Genomic DNA, 19,635 nt, shown 5'->3' on the forward strand with positions numbered 1-19,635 from the left:
AAGTTACATAGAAATATGAATAGTTTACAAATAATATAATATAACTTTAAATTTATAATATAATTTAATATTAATATAAATATAGTCTATAATATATATATATATATATATAACAAATAAAAACCACTAAAACTTTAACACTTTTAGAATAAGAGCACGTAGATCTCAAAATTGAGGGACCAAAACTGTGATTGTGAAAAGTGGTGCCAAAAGTAATGTAAATGAAAGTGTTATGCCAAATTTAATGTGCTACTATTTACTACACCAACTTTGGTGTAAAAAGTTGTGTGGCTTTGGAGATCAAATAGTGTTTAGTATAAGATTTCGTGACCCTATTGGAAGTGTATCTTATAGATCTAATTATTAGTATAATATGTGGAAGATTATGCATCACTAATTAGAAGTTGTGGTTCCTGAAAGAGATGACAGCAAACTGTATATGGGTTAATTATTAAAGAGTGGAGTTACATAACGAGGTTTGACCATTTAAGTTGAGCTACAAAAGACAGAGCTTCACACCCAAGAAAGTAAGGATCACAGGCTAACATGTTAAAGTAATATAGGTATGCTGGGTGTAACAGTTGAACCTATATTGCAGATAATGAAAACCTATGTGTTTAGGAGGGTTAGGGATGTGACCATGGCCATCCTCGGTTTCACAAACCTCAGCATCAATGGAAAATATCTAGATCCTTCCATCGCTTATTTTCTTTTCAAAAGGTGAGCCGTTGCTTTTGAAAGCCCTTGAGTTACAAAGCAGATATCAAAGCATGTCATTGTATATGCTACAAATTGTCCAGTTAAATGATGCATGTTCTTTCAGTTTACCATTCCAAAGCTCATCTAGTTTGAGAGAGGGGGTGCAAGCTATCCAACACTGACACTAATTTCAATTCATATCGAATTGAAATAGTAATAGCAATGGGACAGATCTCACACCTCATGCCACCTTACATGGGGTGAATATTGGGTATCATAAAACAGGGGCAGGTGGATATGGGTGGGAATTTCTAAATCCAATCCAAACTTTCTTTAATCCAAACATGACAAAATGGAGGTGGGCCAAGAAGAGTGAAATTCAGAATGCTGGATGGATATGAAATGTCTCCCTTCTCATATCTGCCTGGTTGTCATCCTTTAATTGAAACAGCGGTAGTTACTATCCATATGTTAATGCTTACGCATATGACAAGCAATGATATGTTTTAACTCTATTATATTACTCCAAATGACACTTAACTCTACCATGGAAGGGTGTTGAGGTAAACCTGCAATGCTTCAAAAATGAGAGTTCGTGAAATGTTCAAATTGCAATGAGAAGTTTCTAAAACAGTGTTGTGAGCCAAATTTTAACAATAAGTCAGCTTCTAACAGAAGTTGCGACTATAACAATAAGACTTTCATCCTGGTTACGCTAACAATAACAACCCATCAGAAATCAAAATATAGTGAATCATACTTATAAGGAGTTGGAAATTGTTGTACTAGAGTCTAGGACATTTTATTTAGGATTAACAGGTTGGCATCAGTCCTTTATGAAACTCGTCGACAGGCATAATGTTTTAGTTACGCGACTTCAACGTATGGACTGCTTTTATTGGGGGCGTGTATAAAGATGATTACTGGAAGCAGTGAATATCAATAATTAGAAAGATTCTTACCTTCGGATGATGAACGTTTATAACCGGCATAGAGAGGGTCGACAGAAGTTGCGGAAACGCCAACATCAACACCAGGCGGTCCAGGCCACAATGTCGACAAAGTAGACCCTCCTCCCCCGGCCATTCTAGCACTTCCAATAGCGTCCTTGTGATTATACAGCATCGAAGGGCCTCTATCGCTGATAGATGAATAGCTGTATATAGTGGAGGACGATGACAGGGGATCCGAACCGAAAAACCTAGACGAACTGAGGTACGTTGGATCCGCAGGCACGTATTGATCGGCTATGGATCTGGATGTATAGATGCTGGACGAATTGGATCCTGCCCCATACCCGTAAGAGCTCGACCCGTAAAGCTGATTCGCCATTCTAGAGGATTGAACAAACCCTAGAATGCAAAATGATACTCGAAACCCTGCCACTGCGTTTGGTTAGTGGAATCAGTACTTTGGTTCTTTGAAAAATACGTTTTAGTCCCTTCGGTTTATTGAAAATTGTTATTTTTGTATCTATGTTTTTAAAATTACGGTTTTAGTCCATATGATTTATAATTTATTTTTTTGTCCCTCGTATTTAAGAGTGAATGGATTTAGCCTCAGGTAGGGGTGTCCAAAAAACCGTCAAACCGCTAATTATAAGGGTTGAAATTGGATTAACGTACCTCAACTCCACCTAAATCGTCACCCTACCACTAATGTATATTATTTCCATAAAATTATATACGTATATATATATACTTGCAGCCATTATAATTTACAGCTCAAAAAAATACATATGTAGTATTATCTTAATTTATCGCCCAAACCCCAAAATCAATCCATTAGGCTAAGCCCAAAATGAATCCAACTAGGTCAGGTGCAGGGTCAGCTCTAACCCATGGCTATCATGGTGGTGGCCATTGGCAGCAGGACCCAAAAGGACATCACCAGCCCAAGTACAGGTTAGGTTTAGTAGGTCGTGTATGGGCATGGAAAAACGACCGTTCCAAAGCGGTCATCTCATGAAGTCTCCAGCATTCGATTAATATGTATGTTCTCCTCTCGATATGCTACCCCTTAATCTCATCATCGTCCAATTCCAAATCAACTGAGTGCTTGTCTGCTCGACTAGTCGACTCCCTAATCGATATGCTCCTAGTCATGCCCTAAATACAACCTGGTATCTTCGTTATTAGTTAAACATCAACATCGTGTGGACGATGTTGCTTGCTTCAGTTTTCTTGTTTTTATGGGTGTGTGTTAAATTGTTATTAGATATAGGTGGGGTCGTGTCGGAGGTTTATGGCTTGGACTGTGACTAACGATACACACACAAAGAACACTAGAATGATCAAGTTATGAATTCTATATTTGTCAATTTATGTCTGTAGATAAAAATGACAGGAATCTAACACGACGCACTAATGTTTGATTTTGAAAAGCCTATTTTTCAATCATCGTTGATTATTTAAAATTTGGGCATTTCATGTGGGATGTGATGGATAGACTTCAAAAATGAAAACTTGACCGTCATTAATCCGAAAGACGAACTCCATTGGATTTTGTAAAACATATGGGACAATTTTGTAATGAATGAAGATCAAGAACGAGCCTCGTTTGGTAAATGGGCTCGTAGTTAGTGACCATGTCTAAAATTTACTTGATTGCAAACTAGGCCTCTTGGAAAACAAGTTAACAATATGGTCCTACACTTTCGTTTTATTTCCAGTATGATCGCATACTTAAAAGAATTGCATATAAAACCATCAAACTTGATAGTCGTTATCAAATTTTCATCCAACATTTGAATGAATGGAAGACCTAACACACTATCACAGATGCAAGAAAGTTACGTAATTATTTTTATGACATTTGACAACTCGTATCCTTGAGACGTAACATTTAGATCATGACATTGTATATGCATCACATAATATAATTTATGAAAACGAGTAGGTCGTTGGAGATTTTCTTCCTGCTTTTCTAGGAGATGTGAGATTAATCAAGATGTAAGCAATTTGTATTTGACACCCACAGTTAAAAAAATAACCTATCTATATTATATTATAAAACATTTAACAAAAACTTAAAAAAACATTTTTATAATGCACAAAATATTGTTTATTGATGCATGTTACTTTATATTTACGATCACAAGTAAATTGTATGTAAGTACAACTTATTAAAACTTTATTTTTTGAATTTATATAACTAATTATAAATAAACATAATCAAATACGGGATAAACATTTCAGTTTGAATATAAAAATGTAAAATATAACTAGGGTAATCGTTAATTATAACAAAATACTTAATTATTATCCTTATAAAAATTATATTATTAGACGATAAATACATTACTTCGTTATTAAATCTAAATTAAATTATAAATAGAATTGTGAATTAGAGAAATTACACAAAAAACCAAAGCTTTAAATAGTAAATTTCATACTAATATTGATATATTTTTTTCCAAATTTTGTATGATATATTTAAATGTATATTTTATTCAAAGATAAAAATATTATCGTTATCTTAAAACCACTAAAAACCGTATTATATCAATATAGATAAAAATAAAACGAAAAATTAAAATTGAGATATATTTCGTTGTATTATGCGAGCACCCTTCTATTATTTTCATAAAAACCATTACATAGCATTCAAACATAAGAGCCTGAGCCCTAAGATAGATTTTGACAAGGGAGTTAGGGGTTCGAAGTCTTGAAGTGACAACCAAGACAGGGGAACATAGCTTTATATTATGATAAATTAGGCATGAAGAGATATTTTAGAAAGAATCCGACCTTTAATGTATATTTTTCAAAATACGTCAACATTAAACATGTTTATAATACGTATGTGTTTATCGAGCATTCGAATTTCCTATCTAATGTTGTATTTTAGTTTGTTTGTTTCGAATTAGGCAACTATGACGTTTTAAGCTAAAAATGAAGGATTATGCGAATATGAAAGTTAAGGTAAAAAACGTAAGACAACATCTAGACCCTTGATCACTCTTAATCTCACCCCTCACCCCCATGATTGCGTTTGATACGTAAATTAAGCTGCTGCATCTCGTTAGCTTTGAGATTCGATCATGATTGATACAAATATGAAAATCTCCTTCTACCTAACTTATATTATCACCGGAACCCAACCATTTAAGCTAAATACACCTTTTTAGAATCAATGTATACATGTATACAAACAATGGGTGTTCATAAACATATGTTTCAAATAACGTGTAAATAAGAATCACGCGATAATTCAATTAATATACGAAAAGTGTGGTAAAGTTCAAATCACATGTGATACAACACGGCCGAAATGATGCGTGCGACTAGTCAACGCAACCAAACTCGCGCGAAAAAGTCGCACATGCATTTGCTGGGCAATGCAACATGCGTATCACATGTGATTTTACTATAGTATCAAATATGATTTGGCAATTCCCCTAGTTTTCGTAAGTTGCATCGCCTTATCCTGTAAACACACACACATATGTATATATGTATATCAAAGTAATAAATATCAATATCAACATTGTTGGCAATAAAACAATTCATATAATAAGTGTCCACAATATAAATGACATATAACTGTAGACATAATTAATTATTACACTTTTTGGCTAGCCAGATGACAACTTTACTTTTAATTTATCTATTTTATCAACTCTTAAATATATGTAGATTAATTAAGGGCAAATTTGGAATTGTGTTTATGAAAAACAACACTTAATTTGGAATAAACATAAATATGAATGTGGACATATATTCTTGGACAAATGGAGTACTAAACAAGATAATAATCTTTACAAAATCAGCAATATAGTGTACCATAAATAATTTTTTTGGAAAAATTGCTTGTAAGATGTTTTTTTATTAAATGTAATCCGTCAATTGAATTTGATTTTGAAGAAATTAGAATGCAATATTATCAAGTTTGACCACCTGTTTGGTTGACATACATTGAAATGAAATATGTTAAATTAATTGAAATATATCTGTTTGAATCACAAAATATAGCTTCGAAATTAAAATGAAATATTGATAGAATGACTAAAATACCCTTTTTTAAATAAAAAATTGATTTTTTTCTCAAACTAAATATACTTTGATAAAATAATCATTTAACATGTAAAATATTATAAAATACACAACTTAAATATTAAAAAAATATTTGAAATATCAAAATTTATTTAAAATTAAAAGGATATTCATATAATACAGCAACATACATCTTGATTTTATTGTTTCGTTTTATATTTCTGGCTCAATCGATGTTATAACACGGTTTGTTTTATGTGGTTTGAGAAACTGATAATATGCGGCATAACTCTTCTCTTTGGAAAATGATCCTCCTTCCAGGTGCTGTATGAACAAGATATTCAGTTCCGATCCCCATCCAGAGCATTTATGGAACCCTAAATCGAAAGAGGCACATCTGATTAGGTAAATCTTAACGCCTTTCTCTTTCTCATTGGTTTTATCGACTTCGATGGTTCACAATGAATTGTTAGCGACTCCTGCATTCACGAATCGCGACTGGTAAAGTGAGAGGTTTATGATCGGAGAGATGGAGTTTAAGGTTCGTGATTACAAAGCTGAAGAAGCAGTCCATTCGCTCACTCGAGTTCCGGTTTCTTCACATCCTCTCTGTTCGTCTCCATCTTCATTATCGTTACATACGCAGGTTGGAACATGTTTTTTTTTCTTTTCTTTTTAACTGGTTGTTGGATTTTTTTCACTCTTGATGCTAATTTGAACATATTTTAAATAAAATGGTGGTTTGGATATGTAGTCATTGATCGAAATTTGACTACTTGTGGTGTTAGTGTTAAAGTGAAATTTAATTTTTATGACCACGGTTATGAATTATGATCAATGATTAAAATCAAACAAAAATATTTAAATCTGGACGGTAATGGGTTTAGATTTTTATTTATGTGTCTGTTTTCTTGAACTTTAATATTGATAAACATATACATGGTATTAATGTTATGGACAATTTAATGTTCTCGAAAGACAGGATAGTAAAAGCTCGTTAATTTATGGTTCTTTTGTCGACTTAATGTGGGATTTCTTTTGAATTTATATATTTTTGCTTGATTTTGCTGAAGTTTTGCTTATAACAAATGCATGGGTGTTATATTCGTAGTTTTGTGGATGTTTGATGTTTCGAAATTGGGTTCATAATTCAAGTTATTGCAACGAGTATCCGATTTTTGTTCTTTGTGCTAAATTTTAATTCTGATGATAGGATCATGGGAGCATTGAGTTCTATGATCCATTAAGGGGGCTATCGATGGAAATCTTGGAGCCTGTCGAGGATATGGCTGTTGCAGAAAAGCGTCCTGCTAGTCAACCAACCTCTCATATATCTGCTAAGGAGTGGGCATCTTACAAGAAGTTATTGATGCAGAGATTTCCTGTGCCGAAAATGATTTCGGTTTCTACGGTGAGTCTTTTACCGTCATGGTAGGAATTATGTGGTAGTCCTACTACTACGAACTTTACTTTTTTTTCTTTCTTTCTTTCTCTTTTCTTTCTTTCTCAATTCTTAACCCTGATCTTTTTCCACTACAGCTGTCAAGCAAAACTATAAGAGGCAGCAAGGGTATGGCGTATTGCTCTGTTGTTCTCTTCTACTGTTCATTCACCTCACACCTAAGGGTAGGGGTAGATGGCCCATTTTAGTTGACATACTTGGATTTTCTTCTCTAATTTCCTAATCAGCTGTTGGAAAACCACCGGTAAACATGCAATCAGATGAACTGAATGATTCCCAAAAATTGAATGAAGAAGGATTCAAGATTGTAGGCCAGCAGGAGTATATCGCACGATTGCATGAACTTAAAGATGAGATCATGCGATCTTGGCATTCTGATGATCGTGTAACATCTTTAAAGTTGTCAATCAAGGTAGTTCCTGAATATTATTTATTCCTTGACATACATTATTCTGAGAAACTTATTGATGTGCTTTTAACTATTTAGTTTCTTATAGGTTTTCATCCTCGACAATTTTTTCACATTGCTTTACCCACTTGGGAAACTGATGTTGTTTTCTTTTCATTTATCTATAATGGGAAGAATTCTAGTAAAATGGTAAAAATTGTGTATCTAGTCTTTCTTGTACCTTGAGAACGGTTGAACTTTGTAATTTAGAAATCAAATTTGTAATTTTAGAACTTTGACGGGAAGATTAATCCAAATATAGTTTTGTAATTTAGGAATCAAATTTTTGTTTCCCTGCAGGTTGCTATGCTTCTGATGGACACCTCTGTGGCACAATTTTATCCATCATTATTTGTTCTAGCTACTGATATAATGGACATGCTAGGTGATATGGTATGGGAGCGGATCAAGCAGAAAGCTGAGTTTGCCGATGATGGAACCATGATATGCTCTTTGCCAGGTTTCTATTTCCTATCAAGTTTCTTAAAAATGTTACTATTTTTTGTTCTTTCCATGTGAAATATTTGTGCACTAACCTTGTTCTAGATACACCTTGTTACACCAAATAGAATTATGATTTTATTACATTTGTGATGCTAAAAGACTTACAAGGACAATATGTTATCCAATATAGATGCTAATGCAGCTTCATAAACATGAAATATTACTTGTAATCTATCGGATACATATTGGATATAAGTTGGCTGCTGTGGTCATGGTTTGAGATGAAAAGATTGTTTGCCATGGCTGAAGTTGATTCTTCCCCGCTCTATCCTGAAAAATATATATGACCTGTTGCAGATGACTTTGATTCAAATAATATATGCCTTGAAGCCAAAGAGACATGCAGTAACTGGTTCAGAAAAATTGCTTCCATCCACGAGCTTCTTCCGCGCATGTGAATCCCTCATCTTTATCTTTTATTTGATAAATTCAGCGTTAAAGTAATGTAACATTTTGCGCTAAGTTGATGCTTTTGTATGCTTCGCTGGTTTTCTATTAGTAACAGTAAAGTTTAGTGTAACTATTATTAATACCTTGATATTTTCTTTGTGCACGTAGTGTTTTTTCCAACATTTTTGTTTGGTGACTGCTTGGTTTGTCTCTCGTTATCTACAAGAGAAGTAGAGTTGGTGATGATAGCTTCTTCTCATTTTGTTTGCTTCTTGTTTATCTTTTTGGGTTTAATTCCTATGATTCATTTCCTCTTTAACTTTTTGATATATAACGTGTTGCTTGTATATGTATGAAATGCTTCTATGACATTTTGTTGTCTACTTACTATTTGTTCATGCACTAAAAATCTTGAATATTTTTGTTTCGAATATGGGCTTTTGGGTTTACCAACTGCTAACTTGACATTGCTCTTTAGCTATCTTGAGCTTGCGATATTTCCATGTTGGCGGTTCTTGCATGATAATGTTGGGGATAGCCTCATGCGCTTGGTTATGATGATAAGAGGGATTGCAGATCCATTGGCTTCGGCCTACTGCCGCTTCTTTTTGCTTCACTGTGCCCAAAAACTTCCCGGGCGCAGCACAGGTATATACTTTTTTGATCTTTTAACATGCAAGAAAAGGAAGGGAGCCACATTTCATTTAGCATAAAATTTGCCATGAAATGAAGCTTTAACCATGATAGTCAAAGGTCTTTAATCAACTTTGAACTGAAATAACCAATAGGGAGGGATAAGAAGGCGATTCTTGTTCTAGGGTTTGACTTAATATGACTTGTTGCATCCAGATTGTTTTATTTAGATTTGTGCCATATATTCGTGTACTTCTATTTTTCTTTTTCATTTGAATGACACCATATCTGATGTATGCTGGGGAGTACTTTAGGTATTCAAGTTGAACAATGGTTAGATGTGCAATGTGGTAATGGCTTATAAGTTGAATAAGAAGGAATCTAGATTCAGAACATTCTTACTCAACACCCTGTCTAGATGCCAGCGAGATGTCATTGTTTTTATTAGAATAGTCGATTTAGATGAAAATAGAACATCAAGAACTGTGACCTTACTTATAGAAGTTGATATGATTGCAGAGTCAACAACTACGATTAGTTGAGTGCACCGGGTGTTAAGCAATGAAAGGAATGTAACTTTGACAATGTAGGAGAACAATTATCTCTTTCTCCTTGATTTATTAAGCAATAAAAGGAATATTACTTTCAAGAGTATATGAGAGAAATTATCTCCTTCTTGATGCATTTGGCAATAAAAGGATATAATTTTGAGAACATGGGAGAGCAATTATCTCCTCCTCCTTGATGCATCTCTGCCTCATATGAATAGATATGTTATTTGTTCAAACATTTCATGTCAAAGTGAGGGCCTCCTGCTATTATTGAATCATATCTATGTATATCTATGTCGCTGTACATATATATTTTGGAATCATTCCATGTACATCTATGTACGTCTATGCCCCTATACATATGTATTTGTATAATGCAGAAATTGGAATGTTATGAACAAGACTTTCATGGCCCTAAGTAGCTGCATTGGGGTGAATCGAGTATGTTGAAATTGTCTACTTATGTGGCATTCTCTATGTTGGAAACTGGTAACAAATGTGTTTGACTGTTATGCAGCGCATCTGATCACTTGTGTCAATGACCTAAAAGTTGTACTTATGCGGATCGTATCTATGAAAGAAACCACGTTTGGGAACTTTTTGGGAGATCGAAGGTTGCTTATCAGCCTGATGGAGCCAACAATCGAGTATACTACGAGATGCGTTTTTAAGGATCCAAATCAGGTTAGTGATGGAACTTCTTCCCTTGTGTATTTGACATGGCATGGTTCATGGTTGGTTATAACCCTGTCTTTTCTTATGTGCTTTTCTAAAGGAAAATCTTAAATCTGTAAGTTTTTGATGAGTATGATTTAGAGGTAGTAAAACTGGTCTCTCGTCTTTCCATCACTTAGCTAAATAATTAAAGGTCATCAAGGAAAGGTTGCTACCATAACAAAAGGGCCTAATCATGGTTTTACATCTATCCCTACCGTTGGCAGATCAAAAATTTACTAATCGGTTTTATGGCTTCTAATGGTATAGATATAAAGTAACGTCCTTAAACATTTCAGTTCCATATGCTTGTAGTATTATTGTTTGGATATTCTAAGGGTGAATCGATTGTGGGTTTGTGACTTTGTGATAATGTCTTCTCTCCAGTCCTTCCATAAGTCATGAGACGTGGTACAGTTAGGTTTGTCTAAGGACTTGCCGACCATTCAATATCCTAACCGTAAAGAAGGATTTATATTTGTCCTTGTTAGAACAAAGACAAGATGTTGAGGTACTTGGAGTTTTAAAGCTTGAATTCTTATCAATGAGTCTAACTTGAAGGACTTATGTGACCACCCTCCATCTTGATTTAGAAGCTTTTTCTCTCTTGCCTTGGATTAAAGGGTTGTAGGTGGACCTTCTCTCTCTCTCTCTCTCTCTCTCTCTCTCTCTCTTCTCTATTGGTGGGTATTGGTCGTCATAGAGGGAAGACGTAACATGAACCTGCCAATGTAATTTGGTACCTTTCTTGTTTTCCTTTTTATTTTGCTTGCTTTACTTTCACCATGAAAAGGCGTAACTGAAGGTAAACTCTTGAGTTTTCTTTTAGCTAATCTCTTATAATGAATTTAGGGTGTTTAAAGAAGAATTTAGGGGATGTTTGGTTCAGGCAGGGGAATGAATAGCAAAGTGACAGGGAATGGATTTTCATTCCTCTCAGTTTAACCTGGAATGAAACTTTAGGCTTCTGGGGGAATTTGAGGAGGGGGGCCTATTATATTATATAAAAACCTAGCAATTTCTTTTATTTTCAATCCCGGTTTTTTCGAGTTATGATCGAATGTTGCACATGGTTTATAAAATGCTAGTAGTTAACAGGTTGTTGAGAATATTATTTCTTTGCACCTTTAAAACCTCTAGGCAGTTGTCACATTTGTGTTGAGTTACTAGTAAGGCATATAAGGAGTGATGCAATGCCAAAGCGGTTGGAAGTAGTCGTGGTTTATGAAGGGAGTCTTTTGAGAGTTAGATGAGAAAGGAACCTGCAAGAAGAATCTAGGTCATACCCGAACTTATCTCCCATAACCCCTTGAAAACAAGGTCTTCAATCCTTCACTAAAGCTATAGTTAATAAGGGTTTGTAAGAGCAACACAGAGAATCAGTTGTTGATTCACTGGTTTCACTCATTGTTGTAGGGAACTCTATTGTAGTTGGAGCTAGTGGAACAATTTTCATGAGCTTTGAGTCTGAGAAGCAAAGGCTGATTGCTGCTCCCTTTGTTCCGCTGCATGTGTGCATCGAAGACTCAATTTTTGGTACATTTTTATGTCCAAAGGGATTCCTAGTGGAAACTACATCCTTTGGGGACATAGAAGAGAGTTGATAGTATCCAAGGCATCAACCATAGACTTCAGTTCTTCTAAATAGGCATCCATGCTCCATAGGATTTGTTACGTTGCCGCCTGTTATTCTCAATATTGAACTTCTGTTTAACTTTTAAAGCCATCCAAACATCCATATGTTTCGTTTTCATACTTCAAGTATAGTTCCATGAACATCTCCTCTGAGTATCACATTCAACCAAGAGTGAACACTTTGATCCGTTCTCACCCCAACACTGTAATCCGTGTTGAGATGAGCCCTTTCTTAAATATCAATGATGAATTGAGGAGACCATGGTACGGTCACCTACACATAGCCCATTAAATCATTACTTACATCTACAAATTCAAACAGTGATTTCCAGAGAAAATACATGTGTTAGTCTACATACGAGATGGGTGGCTGTGGCTACTGGGTGCAAGAAGGGACACACCCATTAAGAGGGGAACAATGGTTTTGCTCTCAGAAAGGACAGTGGACTCGATGCTGTATTAGGAGATATCCAAGCATGCCTGTTGCACATGGTGATATCATGGTTTGAGGCGCTGATTGCTTTAGAACCACCAAAGCTGTTGATTTTCATATTCATTTAGTGTTTTGATGAAAACCGAGATATAGGCACACAGTTTGTAACACAACATTTGTTGCAAATAATGGTTTTTGCCACAAGAAGTGAAACATGGTGGTAGCATTGGATTGGAGAGATGTCCTTTATAAAGGAGATATGCACATGATTCATGCAAGTATGCAACATATATGCTACTCTGCTAAAAAGTTGTTATATCTTCTATTGGGAGGTTAAATTATAACTTAGAAAGTTGTTGACTTTATTTATGACCACATAGTCGTTGATACTTTGTTTAACTGCCTACTCATCGTTAGTGTCAATGTTCACAGGTTGCTGATATGATTGTGAGACTTGGATTAGGGAAGAACCCATTGGAATTTTATGGAAAAATTCCCTGGATATCAGTTATCCTCCATCATTTACTTAGGGAACTTCCAACTGAAGTAGTGTGTTCAAATGCTGTGGAAATTCTTCACCTTGTTGAGTGCAGCGACGATTATTCATTTGACCAGGTACCCTTTAGAAGATTCTAGCATTATGCTCACTTTACTTCTGCACAACCTTTATTTTCAATGGATCCTTAATACCTTTAGTACCCACATCCTAGCTGTTAAACTGTTATCTCTTCAGTGTTTAAATTACAAGATGCTTGGATTGAAACTTTGTGAGGGAATATCTCAAGTGAAAGATGTTGATCCCGTAATTAATGAAGTAATTCAGGTACTCTATGTTTTCTATTTCCATTGTTTTCTTTATGTGGGGAACGTGTTTCTCTTGTTTACATTATCTTTAGCATTTTCAAACTTCCTTTTTCTCTGTAAGGATTATATTTTCTAATATATATGATGCACGTCTATGACTCTTCATATTATGCTATATAATACAGGAACACTTTCCATTATTAGTTAAAATGTTGAAAGTAAGATATTCAATCAACCAGATTGCTCTGTTTGAGATACAATTACTAGATTTTTGATTTATTCTAATTATTTAGTGAAAAAGATGGTAAGTGGAGGTTCATAAATTTTCAGCGGCAAGCACTTGTGCATGTGGGGAAGTGAATTTCTTCACATGATACAACATTTTCACGATGCTGTTAATAGCAGTGGAATAGCAGTGAAATAGCGGTTTGCGGTCCTGGAAGGAATCGTGGTCCGCATACATGCTATTTGTGGTTGGGCTCTTTTTTTTGTCTAACCAACTTATATTAGACCTATTTAAATAATTTGGGGTTTTGTTTTGGCCTTGGACTTTTTTTTAATGATTTAAATCACTTAATCCATCTATTTATCTTTTTTTTTTTGATGATAGGGAGGGGGGAGACCCCTCCAGATCAAGGCAAAACACTAAAACGCTAAAAGCCACAATGAAGCGTTCGGGTAGGAGGAAACCTCAACAACCAGAAATACCAAGGCACCCCGAGGGGAGAGAAAGAGGAAGACAGAGAAGAAGGAAGAAGAAAAGAGAGGGAAAAGGAGAGAAAGAAGAAAGGGAAAAGGAGAGAAGAGGGAAGAGAAAAAGGAGAGAGAGAGAGAGAGGAGGGGAGAGAGAGGAGGGAGGAGAGAAAGAAAAAGAAGCCAACCACAAGGGAAGGGCCCAGCCAAGCCAAGACCGGGAAACAAACGGGGGACACCACAAGGGGAGGAAAAGGGGCCTAAAACAGGCACACCCCCATCTATTTATCTTTATGAGTCAATGATTATAAAATTTAGGTTCATTTTTTCGCTCCCGGATCTGGAGGTCTCTGTTCTCAAAGTCAAGAACCCGGTTATACTCCCTCTGAGAGGAAGCATGATCCAGTCAACTCATCGAGCATTCAACCATGTTTCCTAAATCTTTCCACCATCATTCCAAGTCCATTAGTGAATTTCCTTTTCTGGGACTATTAGTCTATTAGTAAATTTCCTTTTTATACTGATTATACATAATACGTTAAAGTGATTTATATTTTACGATTATATATTATATAATGCTAAATTTTTATATGAACCGCTTTACCACCACGATAACCACTGTTTCAAATCATAGTACTGACAGCGATTTGGTACTTTGACCGCTGTAATAGCATAGCTATTTCATGCAGGATTTTAGTGATTGCCACTCATTATTTGTGCGCTGGTTGCTGACAATTTACTTCTCCATTTATTTAGTAATTGAAGAGTTTGAATGAATCAATCTTTATCTCATTGATTATGAATGAATTTTACACACTTCAATACAATTTGAATAGGAAACTCATTCCTACAGAATATTAAGTTCTGCATATACTAAAATTAATTGTGTTTCCTAGTATCCGTATATCCATAAATTATGAAGCTAATTTTTAACACTCCCCTCCAAGTTGGGTTGTACATGCCCAAATTGCAACACAATCTCTCAAAGTTAGGTCCTTGAACAATCTTTGTTAGAATATATGCACATTGCTCGTGAGTTAGAGTTTGTATTACTTGTACTTTACAGTTCTCTATCTTTTCTACAATGAAATATCTATCATCCATGACATGTTTGGTTCGATCATGATGAACCGGATCCTGAGTTGGTTTGGTTATTCCATTTCCCATCACGGATACATTGATTTTACAATGGCGTTCCTTTGAACTTTTATATGACAATCATGTCTTTAACTTTCTATGTTTTCAAACCATATTGTATTCTGATTTATGTGTTCACCATGTTCTTTTTTGAGATTGCAAGGGAGGGGGAAGGGACATACGAACCCATTGCTCATATCTATTATTTACATAGGGAATATGACCCAATACCGTCACTACCACCAATCCACCAAGCTCAATGCTTGATGGATGTAATGCTCACTGGTTTGAGCTCATGGTTGTTTCATGTATATCTGCACAACTACTTAGGTGCTTGCTTGATTTGTATAGGCTTGATGACAATTGCAAATGACTATGCTTATGTTTATAATCCATTGGATTTTGGATCCTTATGTCGATCATATGTCGTAGCCACTACATTAATCATCAGATAATGTCAACTCTATCACTTATCAGTTTGTCAAAGTTTCATTACAGGTTGCTACCGAAAGGAAGAGCCTTGATGAGTATTTGAAGATCTTGGATGCTTATATGGATATTATTCTACAACATAAGATGGTAAGCTTTGCTACTTATGATTGCAAAATTTGTTTTGGTGTGTACCAACTTGATTTAGTTCTTACAAACCTAGTGGTAAAGATTTGTTGGAAGTAGGACATATGTTTCCTCTTATTTGGGATTACGAGTGATTTACTATGCATAGTATGTAACAGGGACGTTCCAATCTTTTTGGAGGCCTTGTTACATCTAAAGCTTTTTATTACACTACAAAATGAGATCACAAAGATACATATATACAAATCACAGAGGCGATGATGAGGCATATTACTTTTGTCTCCTGATAGACATTAGAGAGGCACAGAGTTGGGCTATAGTTCTACATTCGTTGATGAAAAAACCCTAAACAATGTAAAATTGGGCCCCAAAATTTGGAGGCCCTGTTAGGAATCACACATTTAACATGCTAAAAACGACCCTGGTATGTAAAAGTATACTTGTGCTTCTTAAGTACTCCCTCCATCCCAAAATAAAGTGTCCACACTTCCATCACGTGTAAAATATTATTTTTGCTCACAGTTATACTATATATAGGATTAACCAGGATAGGCTCCCTTTGCCAGAGTAATATAGAACATGATCTGAAGTATTTGATATTAAAACCATTCGTAGTCTGTTTGTAGTGGGCTTTTGCATATATCACAGAGCATGTTAACTATAAATGTGAGAACAATAGGCCGACCATCTCTTAATACTTGCGTGTTTGCCAATGTTCTTTACATTTCAACCATATATTCCAGGATCTTTATCTAAATTCCATTCTAAGTGAAATATTTGAGAGATTGTGCAATGAAGTGGTTACCGAAGCGGAATTGGCTAGCCTGCAATCAATTGCTCTGAAGCTGATCACACATTTTGATGATATGAAATATGTTTTTGAGCTGGTAAGTTTGTTATACTTGCTTGATCTCTTTTCAGCAAAAATGGAAAGAAGAAGAAGTAAATGGAAAATGTTAAAGATTCACTTGAACTTCATATTTATTTGGCTCTCAATCTATTCTTGGTTATATTATTTGCTTGTTTCTCACCGAGGTGCTTTCATGCGAAGTATTTTGTCCTGACAGCCATTGTTTTTTGCGTTACTACAGAACTATTTTGTTGACATATTAGATGTCATGCATGGGAGCTCAAGAAGCATTGTGGATATGCACATCCTTACTAATGCCACAAGGTAGTGTTTTCTGTTAATTACATATTGAATTGATAGGAAAATACTCCTGCTCCGTGTACTACATTTTTTCTTTATGAAGCTCCGTATAACCGAGACTAGAAAAAATTTCAAGTGGTGGCACCATTTGACTCTAAGAAACAAATATAGGGACATTTTCACAAAATCATTATTGCTCTGTTGGTTAGTTCATTGCTTTTCACATGTGAGGTCATGTGTTCAAGTCTTTTATTGCAATTTTTTCAGAAACATAATAAATAAAATTAAAAGCTAAAAACTAAGAAAATGACACTAACGAGATTCAAACTTGGGTCTGGGGTGGAAGAAAAACCTTGTAGACCAACTCAACCAAGGGAAACTTGTATTCTCATTGTAGTTTAAAAATATATACGGTGCACACAACAAATTGATACTGTGGCACTTTTTACGACCCTGTAATTTTTTACACTACGATGGAGGAACGAAGCGGTGGCCCGTGCCACCACATGCACCACCTGGGTCCGTCCCTGCCTTATAATCAAGTCTAACTCTAATGAAGTAATAATCTAGTAATTTATGATATGAGAGGTAACAAGTCCAACAATTTGAGTTCTACTCCCTAGCAAGTATATATTGTGTGATAGACATAAAGTGAGGTGGGGTTTCTTAATTTTAGTTCACATAAAATTCAACATAGATAACTTATTTTAAATAGAATGAAAATTATCCCTCTATCATAAAAGAAAAAAGTTCGTTGGACCAAACCTTTGACTTGCCAAATAAATTAAAACATGATTTCAGGTAGGCTGGTGTGGACACGAGAATATGACCAAGCCAAATGGGGGTGAAAACCATAAACCGAAAATATATTATTTTTGTTGTCTTTGGTGCTATTAAGTGACATAGAGCATCGTTCATCTTTGATGTTATTTAGATATGAGAGTCAGCATTGGTTTCTGACAAGCAATTGATACTACAACTTGTGCTCTTAAACTTAAAGCTTTAGCATCTTTCTAAACCATATCTGGCCTACATGGGGACGTTGAATTTGTTGTCAATGGGTATTAGTAATTAATACGTGTTGGTAGAACTACATTATTATGTCCACAATTATTTGACACTGTTTGGTACATTGATTTGTCAATTTCTACATGATGTAATACATATGGGTACTAATTTCTCCTGTTGAATCTAATATGACGATCGAGCAGAAATGATCGCATTGATGATCCTACCACCATAAAACTGCTTTTTGATGTTGCTCAGTCTCTTCACGATAGTGTTAATTTCCCAAGCACGAGACAGGATGATAATCATCAGGGAGAGCGTTTGATTGCTCGTTTTGTTGATAAGGTGCTATTTTTTGTCTTCTTAAGTGATAAATTCTTATTATGCAGTGTAAATAACTTCATGTTTGTTTCTTTTTAATCTCCTGATGATTGCTTCAGGAAAACTTTCAACGTATATAATCAATAATGTTCGCTATCCATCATTGACAGGTTGACCATGGTAAGGAGTTGGATCGCCATTTGACTTTCTTGATTGAATGCCGTGGAGCTTTTAATAACATGAATGATCTGAAGGTATTCATTATGAATAGTTGCTAAACTGTTGACATATTTTTTGCTTTGCATCATGATAAAGAGTCGAAGTTTCTTCTATTTAGCGAAGGTTTTCTGCAAGGCGTATTTGGTATTTGGATATTTTTTGTTTCAATGATTTGGCCAATCATGAAAGATTCGTTATGAAAAACGTAACAAAATTTTATCGCCAACTAATTAAGTAATGAACGGGATGGTGGCTGTCCTGATGCATGTAGGACATCCCCATGGTTTATGATAGCTGCATATTATTAGTGATGGTTTTGATTCAACTTGCAGGAAATTCTTGTTCATTCGAGCAATCTTTTAGCAGCCAGGGCTTTGAGAGAGAAAACTGATCATATCAACTTTATCAAATCTTGCATTACTTTTAATGAAGTTACAATACCATGTATTCCGTCTTATTCGAGGCAGTTAATCTTATATCTTGAAACAGCAGAGGTAAAAGTATGTAATTTTTGGTTTACTTAAGCCAAAATGGATCAAGATCCCTCTTTGGCTTATTATGTTTCATGTTAATGTCAGGTTTCTCTTTTTGGAGGTTTGATTTCCTATTCAGATGGACTTGTTGATTCCGCTATCGGCTGCTTACAAAACGTTTACTTGGTAGATGGTCAGTTTCATAAGTTCTTGCACTATAGAAGCTTCGATAAGCAGTTTTGTGAAAAAAGTTTAATGAATTGCATTTATATCCAACTAACAATTTTTTTTTTAACTTCATTGCATCTCATGGACATTTTATGGTGATTACTTTAAGGAATCTTTTAGGAGCCTTTTCGGTTGGAAAATATGTTATTTAGTGGAATTATATTAATTCATTTTCTATTGAGCTTCTTGTAAGAATTATACCTAACGAGCAAGAAAAATATACCCTTGTGCATTTTCCAGATTTTCTTGACATGCTCTCTTCGTTTCTAAGTTAGCTTAATTGGGAATGTAGGCTTGCGGAAATCCAATGAAGATGCTGATGGTATTGTTTCCTTGATGCAAAGGTTATGCAGCTTCATGCTCTTGGTTCCAGGTTTATTCATATTTAACTTACTAATCTTAAAAGTAATTGTTCACATAAAAATTCATAACAAAGAAGGTTCCGTTAGATTGAAGGTTCAAAATACAAATCTTTTGGTGTATTAGTGAAATTTTATCATTCCCTCCCACTTTCTCATATATACATACATATATATATATATACATACATATATATATATATA

At 34.9% G+C, this 19,635-nt stretch overlaps 2 protein-coding genes across 4 annotated transcripts in view; one reads left to right on the forward strand and one right to left on the reverse strand.

Annotated features, from left to right (window-relative positions):
- Positions 1-2,075, reverse strand: part of LOC112506598 (zinc finger CCCH domain-containing protein 37) — an 18,832-nt gene extending 16,757 nt beyond the window's left edge. For both annotated transcript variants that reach the window (XM_025110761.1, XM_025110760.1), the window contains exon 1: positions 1,662-2,075. In XM_025110761.1, coding sequence (XP_024966529.1) covers positions 1,662-2,031 — 370 coding nt within the window. In that variant the 5' untranslated portion in view covers positions 2,032-2,075. The remainder of the gene's footprint in view (positions 1-1,661) is intronic.
- A 3,904-nt stretch (positions 2,076-5,979) lies between these two features.
- LOC112507764 (UPF0505 protein C16orf62 homolog) lies at positions 5,980-19,570 on the forward strand. Of its 2 annotated transcripts, none has more exons than XM_025112462.1 (19): positions 5,980-6,098; positions 6,201-6,339; positions 6,907-7,104; positions 7,233-7,263; positions 7,383-7,567; positions 7,904-8,063; positions 8,405-8,501; positions 8,976-9,145; positions 10,199-10,365; positions 12,896-13,078; positions 13,197-13,286; positions 15,596-15,676; positions 16,417-16,560; positions 16,765-16,847; positions 18,035-18,176; positions 18,323-18,406; positions 18,704-18,865; positions 18,950-19,037; positions 19,365-19,570. In XM_025112462.1, exons 1-19 carry the CDS (start codon positions 6,022-6,024, stop codon positions 19,556-19,558), a joined length of 2,475 nt encoding a protein of 824 aa, XP_024968230.1. In that variant the 5' UTR covers positions 5,980-6,021; the 3' UTR covers positions 19,559-19,570. The 2 variants fall into 2 exon arrangements, with proteins under 2 accessions (XP_024968230.1, XP_024968231.1); XM_025112463.1 differs by having other exon boundaries at positions 6,037-6,098; positions 6,167-6,339.
- The last annotated feature ends 65 nt before the right edge of the window (positions 19,571-19,635 follow it).

The sequence above is a fragment of the Cynara cardunculus genome, assembly GCF_001531365.2.
Source record: "Cynara cardunculus var. scolymus isolate 2C chromosome LG 2, CcrdV1, whole genome shotgun sequence".
Classification (NCBI taxonomy): Eukaryota; Viridiplantae; Streptophyta; class Magnoliopsida; order Asterales; family Asteraceae; genus Cynara; species Cynara cardunculus.

Bases quoted from the DNA above. Each gene is read 5' to 3' on its own strand.
- LOC112507764 (XM_025112462.1), top strand. From the start codon at position 6,022: ATGAACAAGATATTCAGTTCCGATCCCCATCCAGAGCATTTATGGAAC. The intron at 7,568-7,903 runs GTAGTTCCTGAA...GTTTCCCTGCAG, and splicing joins CTTTAAAGTTGTCAATCAAG to GTTGCTATGCTTCTGATGGA. The intron at 9,146-10,198 runs GTATATACTTTT...ACTGTTATGCAG, and splicing joins ACTTCCCGGGCGCAGCACAG to CGCATCTGATCACTTGTGTC.